At 38.4% G+C, this 10,347-nt stretch overlaps 2 protein-coding genes across 2 annotated transcripts; one reads left to right on the top strand and one right to left on the bottom strand.

Annotated features, from left to right (window-relative positions):
- Positions 1 to 34: 34 nt before the first annotated feature.
- On the bottom strand, positions 35 to 862 carry LOC148829908 (protein SSUH2 homolog). The gene has a single exon (XM_088922632.1). It carries the CDS (start codon positions 860 to 862, stop codon positions 35 to 37), a length of 828 nt encoding a protein of 275 aa, XP_088778758.1.
- A 1,428-nt stretch (positions 863 to 2,290) lies between these two features.
- On the top strand, positions 2,291 to 8,138 carry mrpl42 (mitochondrial ribosomal protein L42). The gene is made up of 5 exons (XM_088923340.1): positions 2,291 to 2,384; positions 3,750 to 3,813; positions 6,042 to 6,126; positions 7,129 to 7,292; positions 7,998 to 8,138. The coding sequence occupies exons 1-5, from the start codon at positions 2,306 to 2,308 to the stop codon at positions 8,041 to 8,043; spliced, it is 438 nt and encodes a 145-aa protein (XP_088779466.1). The 5' UTR covers positions 2,291 to 2,305; the 3' UTR covers positions 8,044 to 8,138.
- The last annotated feature ends 2,209 nt before the right edge of the window (positions 8,139 to 10,347 follow it).

The following is a 10,347-nucleotide window of genomic DNA, read 5'->3' as shown; positions in this document are numbered from 1 at the left end:
TCTACTGTAATACTTGTAATCAGACATGCATGACTTAAAACCATTGTGTGCAACAAATAATCTTTTTCTTTGGGTAGTCATTGCAATAAATGCAGTGATCACTTCCATAAATAAAAAAGGTTCCAGACTTGTCCTTCCAATAGTATTGCACCTGGGTGACAGGAACAGCTTTTAGCATTTGTCTCTGCTGAATGATCCGGCAGTCGCTGCAGGTTCTGCGAGACTCCTCCACCAGCCTCTGGGAAATGCTGTTAATTTCATCTACGGTGCTGGTGGAAAAGCCATGCAGTTTCTCGGCTGTGGACTCGTAAAGAATCTCTCCAGGAGCCGAGGGCAGCAGGTGCTCGGGAATGTTGGCAGTACTGTGGATGTGATCGCCGAGGTAGCATTTGTGTTCCACCCTCAGTTCTCTAAAGTAGCTCAGCTGTCCCTTCCCAATGCATGTTTCACAGCACACTCTGCCCAGGGCCATGCATGCTGCACAGGGTACCAGCCTCTGTCCATTGCAGCCCCAGCACAGTCTCCTCTTGGAGCTCCACCCGGACCCGTGACACACGGGGCACCTGACTTTGCCGGAGGCCTGGCAGAAACTGCATGGTGTCCATTTTTGTCCCCTGCAGCCTGGGCAGCCCTTCACTACATCCGTGCCTGGTATACGGATATACTGGACCTGGTTCTGGAACATTTTCGCTGGAGACGCGGAGAGATCCCAGGGTGCTGGTTCCTCCCTGTCCTTGGGCCCAGACGTGCGGAAGATCTTGTCGGTGTGGGGTTGGTACCGGGTGCATACAGCCCTGTGCTCTGCGAAAGTCTCTAGAGAGTAATAATAAGCAGCTTCTTGCCTTATGCTGGTAAAAACCATCTCTCTGGCAGCTTTGGAGGAAAGAAGAGTTTTCTTCTTAACCCATTTGAGCAGAGCCGATCGGATCGCTGGCGGTGTTAGAGGCACCAGTTCTAAAGAAGGAAAGATTTCTCGCGGGGTCTTCTTAATTGTCTGTTCCTCAACAGGTGGTGGAATTGTGCAGTATTGAGTAATATCCAGTAGTAAGTCATATCTGTATGCATCATTTTGTAGACTATCCATTTCTGGGCTTACATGATTGTTTTCAATTAAATTGCAGAAACTCCTAATGCATGTGCTATCGTTCTCACTTAGAATTGGTCAGCAGCTTGTTCAGACTACCCATGTGATTTTTTTACTTCAGTGGTTGTGACATTTCCTAAAGTTCTGTGATGTCATAAATTCTATTCTATGTCACAATTGATCTTTTGTTGCGTCGTGTTCTGCTTAATTCACATGTACAAATGCCAAGTTCTAGTTTGAGGTGCTGAGAGGCTAGGAACATCCGAGTTAATCCTGTAGCAGTGGCATTTTAAAACTTGGAAGTAAAGAATAATTGCATAAACAAATAATTAAATCACATTATTGACGTGCCAGTAGGTTACAAGGGTCATGTAGAGCCAGGGGTCTCCTGTCCTGATCCTGGTGATGCCCACACATCGCTGGGTTATGTTCCAGCTGTCTTCTGTTTTTCTTTGCCCTTTGGAAAGTTTCTTTTCCATTTTAAAACGGGACATTACTTAATAAAATACAACACGGGAAGGAAAACTATGATCTTTAATGAGCCGAAAACAAAGAATTCTAATCGATTGTATTACTATTTCTATCACTGTGTTACTAGTTTTAAGAGGTCAAGTCTGTAACTGAGGGCTCAGCTGGTACCAATGGCCACAGGTGAGTGGATCCCAGAACCAGGATTAGTAGGTAACTGGACAAAGCTTTTGAGTGTTTGAATACTCCTGTGCTGGCTGCATAAAGGAATAGTGATAAAGCCTTAGTTTATGGGTTACAAAGGGCACATTCCTAATGAACTATTATCCTAATGAACAGTTAGCTATACATTAGTATTGAGTAATAAGGTTTCTGCGTAATAATCCATTTCGTACACATATGAGAACATTACAATTTTCGTAATAGATATGCATTATATCTCAGTGGATATCGGTCTCTTTCAAGTTATTGACACATTTTTACAGAAGATTACAAAAGGTTTTTAAAAATACAATTTGCAACCCTCAGTCTGAAGGGTTAACGCAATGGCGTGTTGAGACTAGTAGAAGTAGTAAATTTGAAAGAGTTCCTCGATTTCTTTGAGGATTGTGTTCCGATTGCTTCAATTAACAATCATATTACCACGGGTCCGGCAACCCCTTATTTTTCCGTTCAAACGGATCACGATGTGTATATCCTCTGTTTCCTATACGGAGCGTTTTTAACGTTGAACACATTTCTTATTCGACCAGCATGGCGACAGGACAAGCGTTCAGGTTAAGCTGTTTATACGGACGATTACTGTGCTTTGCAAAACCAAAGGGTTTTCAAGGTTGGTGATAATTTTGAATCAGCGCTTCATTTTTTTTTGTCTAACCAACAAGGTTAGGGTTATATTCGATGTGTAGTTGTAGAGACTATTGTAGAGAGTGTATTGTTGAGATTTCTTTTGACACTAAATGTATAGTTAGAACGTATTTCACTCCGTTATTTTTTAAAAAATGATGTAAAATGTGTTCATTAGAATTGAACTAAAAGGAGACCATCTCTGTCGGACAATTTTTAAATGATCAAACCTGGCACTGTGTCCTTCACGACACCAACTGCTCTAACATGGTGATCAGTGTAGAAGAGCTACGGTAAACGTAGAGAGTGAATCCGAAGTTTCATCGACATAAATGAAGGGTGTTGCTGTAATTACAGCCACAGTTTCAGGCTTTAATGATCTTGTATTTGGTGCGTTTAAATGATTTATGTAGTTTCCAGGTATCACACATTGGATTATATGGGGAGTAAGGGTGTATTCCAGGCATACCTCACTGTTTCTTCATTAATCTTGTTCATTTCATAGTTTGCGTTTTATGTTAACTGGGTTTTAAAAGACATAATACATATATTAGATTTCTTTTTTCACATCTCCGGCAACCGCAAAGATGAATAGATGGTTACCTCTGTAGCCCTGTAACAAAACACTTTCACATAGGAACTGTTCACATTTTATGATTTTAGATGTTATTGTTATGGTTTCTCTGGTTTTAAACTCATTTGCTCATATTATACACTACGTTTGTATGTGTATTCAAATGTCATCTTCACCCCTTCAAAGATGTGGCAATGTGTATTATACTGTATGTACTGATTATATTGATAGTTTAATCCTAAAGCCTTTTTAAGGGTCATTAATTCAGACAGTTGAGCAGGTAGACAGTAGAGCTGAAAACAGAAAATCATAAGCACGTTTACGTAATTTGAAAATGATTCTATCTGATTTAAATGCTATTTTTCCTTTAAGAGGAACAACTAAAAGTCACTCAAGGAATTGACAAAAATTGTATGTTTCTTTCCATTTTAATTCCAGCATCTATAAAAATGCACAAGTATGTATTTAGTTTGCACTAAATTTATAGACGTTCCATGTAACTCTCTCTACAGAAGAACCTATAAAACTGTTGACATTGTACAAGTTTAAATTCTGAAAATCACTCCAAAGTGAGTTAGACTTCAAGTACTGTATATGCACCCTCCCCCAACAAATACAAACTAACTGGAGTGTATCCCAGCAAATCAACTTTATTGAACTTAAATTATTTAACATGTTTTATACCTGACCTCCAACTCATGCTACACAACATATTATGATGATCTTGATGCTGACGTTTTTGTTGATTTGACACAGAATTACCTTTGTGTTCCGCAGCTATAAATCTAAAGTGCACTCATCCCAAATCCACACACAGCGTCTTTTCAGATGACTACAATTGGTAAGTTTACCGTAAAGACATTAATTTCTACGTAAAGAACCATCTTGCCCGAACTTTGAGTCATTAAGTTTAGTCACATACATATTTTGCTTCCATTTATGTCACAGTAGTTCAAAACTGAATTTAGGTTTTTGGAAAACTTAATGTACCTTCAGATCTTTCTTCTGTGCAAAAGGCTGTGGAGCATGTTGTGGTCACTTACTTATAAAAGCGTCTGTCCAGAATTAAGTTATATATGCCTTTCAGTTTGTGTTTTCCCCAGCTCGCAGGATAGAAACATATTCAGCTTAGGTTGAAATTCCTCTGTTAGTGATTGTTGTTTCTGTTTCCTTGGCCGTTCTGATGTGACTTGATCAGAATTTGATCACGACATCCTCCTGCAATGTCTTAAAAGATACAGTTTGCATTGCTGACACTGTCCTCTATTGGCTTAGGTTTATTGGAACAGGTAAAGGTTTATGCAGCCTTCCTCAGCTGAAATGTTGTCTCTCTTTTCTTTTCCTTTCAGCATGGAATACACTTTTACCTGTTTCTTTGCAGCCTATGCAAGCTGACGCAGCCACCTACTTGAGATTTATCTTGGCGACAGGGGACAATTTGTGTTCCTTGATCATTATATACAGTAGATATGTCGTAAATTTGGCATTGGTGAGAATTCTTATTACACAAATTTGCCACATTGTGGAGTACAGTGCACAACTACTGATGCCGTTGGTTACAACTCTTTACCAAGACATGAATTCCTAGATGTAGCAGCATTTTACTAAATTGAATACAAACAAAATTGATGGTATGAGTGGTGCTCAGTGTCAGAATCTTGATTTTGCCAAAGTGTTTTTTGGTGCGTTTTTTCATTCTGCTTTAAGCTTTGAAGCTGACATTCTGAGTGCTAACCATATTTTTCTCCTCTATATAATATTTTCCAAATCTTGCAAGTTTCTCAGAGGTTGAGAAACCTGTCCACACCTTTGTTTTTCATAGGATTTTGTAATACTCTGCTTCCTGGCATCTCTGAAAACCAATCGAATGACTTTTGTTTGTACAAACTAGTGGCGCATTCAAAAACTTTATATTCAATAATCACTGCACTAGTTTCCTGTAAAATATAGAATGTATTTTCATATTTTGCTGAGAATTTAGAAAGGTTTGCACTTTACTCCACTGTTTTTGATGATATTTTTCAACTTTATACTTCCTCTTAACATAACTTATGTTCAGAAGATACCAGTTTGCTGCTTGTTCTTCAACATAGGTGGGAACCCACTTCATCTCGTTTTCAAGTGTACCTGGGCACTACTAAAGCACCAGTAGCACCACTAAATCTCAAATTGGGTGGAGAAGTGAAAACTTACTGTGTTCTTTATCTTCCACAAAAAGTGGCATTTGTACATGACATGAGTAGATACGTATCAATTCAGTACATTACTAGAGCCCAGTCATATGTGCTTAGTTTTTTTACAATGGCTGAAAATATTTCATTTAGACATTAAATTAGGTATAATTGTGGTGTTAAAGTGCTTTTGCATGCTGCTAGTCATCACTGTATCCTAGAGTGCATTGCAGAGATCGGAAGAAACAACACAGATGTAACCAGATGCTTTATTTTTTTAAATCGTTTGGCCTGTGGAATGTGCAGGTGAAGGCTGAATATTCATGCTGTAACTTTTCAATAATAATAATAGTAATAACAAAATTCCTTACACTTATATAGTGGTTTTCTGGACATTCCATTCAAAGCGCTTTCCAGATAGTGGGGATTCCCCTCCACCACCGGTGTGTAGCCCCACCTGAATGATGCGACAGCAGCCAGAGTGTGCCAGTACACTCCCCACACACCAGCTCTCAGTGGGGAGAACAGAGTGATGAAACCAGTTCATAGATGGGGATTATTAGGAGGCCATGATTGGGAAAGACCATTGGGAAATTTGGCCAGGACGCCAGGGTAACACCCCTACTCTTTTCAAGAAACACCCTGGGATTTTTAACTATATATACTGGAGCATTAGGATCCACACAGACAGCAGGGTGAGTGCCCCCTACTGGCCCCACCAACACCTCTTCCAGCAGCAACCTTAGTTTTTCCCAGGAGGTCTCCCATCCAGGTACTGACCAGGCTCACACCTGCTGAGCTTCAGGTGGCTGCCATTTGTGAGTTGCAGGGTGATATGGCTGCTGGTGGGCATAGCTTAAGTCTCACGTTTAATTTTTTTTTATTCCATTGCTCACAGCAAAGTGGACCTTGCCTTGACATCAGATGGCAGAACCATAGTGTGTTACCACCCTGCAGTGGACGTCCCCTACGAACACACTCAGGTACACCCTGCAGGACATCACCTTCATCATAATAGCAAATTGCATCACAGGCAGATTGCAACAGAAGGTTTTCAGATGCAGTCAGAGCACCAGCTCGGTGTTTTTCTAGGTACATTTGTGTCTCATGCACTTACTGTAGGACAGCACCATCTCTGATCGCCTTCCACCACATATCAAGACCCACATTGTAGCATTTAACTTTTAGATCATATTCCTTACTGTTGTGATTTCTGTTTCTTGATTGATTATGGTGATTGATATTTTTCTTCTAAAGTTAATTGACAGTTTTGAATGTAACCTTGTATACAGCTGACGGTTAAATTAAGTAACATCATCAAGTGAGTGAATTCTATTTAAGCACCGTATTGCCTTTGGCAGGAGGCCGTTTTTGGCAGTGGATCTTACCATGGTCTTAGGTTTGCGGGTGCCTGTCATGTCATTTGGTTTTGTTAAATTTTCTTGCATCGAGTGGTAAGCTCATTTCAATTATAGAACATTTCCAGGCATGACTTAAATTTGGTATTAAATTTAAATTTAAAATTGGTAGCACCCCGGAGTCATGGAATGCAAAGTGCAGCTTCTTGCAATCCACTGATGCCCAGTCTTCAGCATTAGAAGACCGGTACCACAGGAAGCAGCATCAGTAGTCAAAGTGAAACGTGGTCTCTCAGTCCTTTCCTGAGATCATTGTTCTGGGGCTGGTCTGCGAGTGACCAGTTTTAGCCAGGGTGGAAAAGAAATGCTCCTTGTATATTGCAACACACAACTAAGGCCTGTTGGAACATTATTTTGCAACATTAGCTTCTTCTCAACACTTAGAATGGAATCTAGATAAAAATAATTTGGGAAATGGCCGCACTGTTGAATTTGTGGGTCTAGAGCACAATGTGTTTAGCTCTTTTTCTTTTAATAAGAACAGGTTGTGAAAATGAATACCTCCCAGTGCAATTTAAGCGGATTTTGCTCTTCACAAAACTTCAGTGTTTATTATTCCTGGTCTAGCCTATCCCTCAACCAGACCCCCTGAACAGACCAGAGGAAACGCATGATCAGGTTCTGAAGGCCCACTTGAATAAAGAAGTTTTGCGAAATAAACAGGCGCCCACCATTGAAGAGCTGAGCAAGATGTTCTACACCACTAAACACCGCTGGTACCCAGTAGGACAGTAAGTAAAATATCCTGTAAAGGCCTGAAAAGAATTGCATGCTGTTTTAGTTTTTTTTATTGCTGTGTGCTGTTAGTGTGATATGCTGGTTGCAGAATTAAGGTTAAAATGTACAGTATACAACATAGTAGAATTTTAAATACTGTATGTGTTGAGCAGTGATATCACAACCTATACATCTGTATGCCTTATTTCTTATTATTATTGGTGTCGTGATTATTATTATTATTATTATAGGCAATTTCTGATAAATTACATGACATAGTTGCATGTCAGTATAATACTATATTTTTTGTTTTTATATACTATTAATTTTTACACAAAAGATACTCTCTAATGTAGGTTCCCATATTTTTCAGAGTTATTTATTTCTTTCAGTTAATAAAGTACACAAAACTGCACATTTGTGTGTTGTGGTTTTTGCGTCTGCCTGTGGTATGAAAATTGGAGTAGAAAGATTGTGTGGCAGTCCAACCTTTTTATTTGAAGAGCCCAGTTCCACAAAATGTAGGTTTTAACTTGGATGGAGAAAGTGATAAACTAGACCTGTTCCTCAAATTTGTTTTTAACTCAGTTCAGTCAGATTAAGTGATTTACTTTGATGAATTGATTGGATTAATTCTGACAAACGGATTCATGGTGTAGCTGCTGAGTGAGATATTGCACAGAGACCAATTTCTGAAATTTCTTTTTATTTCCTCTCAGGTACCACAGGCGACGTAAAAAGACTGACCCTCCCAGAGACAGATAGTCTTGAACACAGCTGACATTCAAGAAATGGTGACTTTGTGCTGTCTGTGAAGATGTTTGAAGTCCTCGAATAAAAACTGCAGTTCTTATTGCTTTACAGTATGTTTTGCAAATGATTTTGAGTGCTGTCCTGAAGATCCTTTGAAAATATGTCCATTCTCTAGGTCATGAAAGTAACAAGAACATTCATTTGACACTCATTTAACAGCTGTTAAAAGGCACACAACATTGGAACCACAAACAATGAAGCTAGGATATTTTAAAATATTATAAGGAAACTTATAATTTCCTTATAATTCTTCTGTAATGTACTGTACATAACATGGAATTAGTGCTACTCACCTTCTTTGAACTATTTTTCTTTCTCATTCCTGTGCAACATCCTATTTAAGATATGAAATGAATGGAATACCTCAAGTTATGAGGCACCTCTTGTTATGATGACGTATGTGAATTCAGAAAAATATCTGATCACTTTCCAAAGCAACTTACGTGATTTTGTATGAAATGTGTGACTGCAGTTCAGTGAGGTCTCACAAAGTGGTAGTAAATGATTACCGACACGTGTCAATACATAAATGACTTGGCTGAGCTCTACAGTGTGATTCTTTACCACTCAACAGTAGATTGTTTATTTTTTATATTTGTACAGTGGTTAGAGGTCTAGATGGTGAAATTCACATTGTAGCTTCAAATATGATTCAAGGCACTGCTGTTGGACTATTTATTAAGCTACTTCACCCAAAATTCTTCAGTATTATACTCTGCTGTATGAATGGATACATGTGCAAGTCATTTAAGATAAAAGGCAGCCAAGTAAATATTTATCTGATCCCTCCTTTAAATAAGTACACTGGCCAAAATACTGATTTTCCTGATTTGATCTGACTGGTTCAAATGCACTTTAAGTTTATTGAGCTGTTACAAAAGTGTTGTGGTTATCTGAAAGTTTTAAGCTTAAGATATATATGGTTTAGTTAATTGTAAGCATCTACAGTCTTTCTGTCCCTCAACGTCACAGTGTATAGCCTACTCAGGCAGTGCAATATAGTTGTTATATACTTGGAAAAACACCAAAATCGTTCCTTGACCGCATACAAATAACATGTCAATCGAATTAAGAGTACTTAAGTTTTAGACATTTGACCAAAAAAAGGTCTAGAAGAAAAATCGGAGAATTCCTTACCCCATCTGGAAAATTGCGAGATATACTTGCTCTGAAACTGTTTTTGTTTACAGGAGCCAAACTAGTGGTGGCAGTATCTCACAGATAAAACTAGAAAACTTCTGAGATGATAAATGCACTTTATAAAATGTTCAGAGAAGAATGGGAAAAGGAAATGTAAGGACAGTGAGACCGGGTGAAGAAAGGATTTTAGAAATGTCACGAGAGAGATGGAAATGCAAAATGGAATGGAGGCTGAATGTAAGTGTTTTTTTTTTCTAGCATGACAACAGAAAATTAACAGGCTCCGAGAGAATGGAAAGTTTTAAATGAGGGAAGAGAAAAGGCTGATGTATTAAAGGAATATTTAAGTCGAGGAATTTTAGTCTTTTAAGTGGAAGCACTTAAAAAATTCTCTGGTGGTGTTTTACCCACTGTACTCAAGAAGAAACACAAGTTGGTATTTGCAGGCCATCAACAAAACTTCAGTCCATCTCTCCAGGGTCATTTTATAACCCCCTTCCATTAAAAGGAAGAAAGATATAACGTGATAAAACTGTACATAGCTTCAAATATTTAAACCTAATTATTACTGCCAAATATATATATATATATTTATATTATGAAAAACTGATTAAAAAATGAAAAATATGTCTATATGAAGCCAGTTTACAAACTAGTTAAAGTAGGTAGCTGCGTCAGCCACAAGGAAACAAGTAAAGGTTTATTCCATGCTGAGAAGAGAAGGAGACACAACGTTGCGTTTTATATTACTTTTTAATATAAATAATATTAATTATATTATTTATATTAAGATTATGATCTTGCCGATATTTTGTGCAACAATTATATTCCTTATAAGGAATAATATTCCTTATTATTCCTTATAAGCCGCGGCTGTAGTGGTAACTATAAAACTGCCTTTTTGCGGGGAAATTCTAAGACGTCAACATACGTGATGAATATTAGCTTTCACATCACAGAAGTCCTCTAAACGTAAGTTACTGATGTGCATTTGGGGTCCGTTTAATTCATTACACGGTAAAACAGTTGCAACTCGGCGTGGAGGACTGGAGTGATACACCTAGGCGCCTTTCGGGACGTGTAGTTCATTTCATGAGAAGTCTCGCGGCGTGTACG

Source organism: Atractosteus spatula, chromosome 8 (assembly GCF_055471065.1).
Source record: "Atractosteus spatula isolate fAtrSpa1 chromosome 8, fAtrSpa1.hap1, whole genome shotgun sequence".
Classification (NCBI taxonomy): domain Eukaryota; kingdom Metazoa; phylum Chordata; class Actinopteri; order Semionotiformes; family Lepisosteidae; genus Atractosteus; species Atractosteus spatula.
This window is presented reverse-complemented; position numbering and strand designations above follow the sequence as displayed.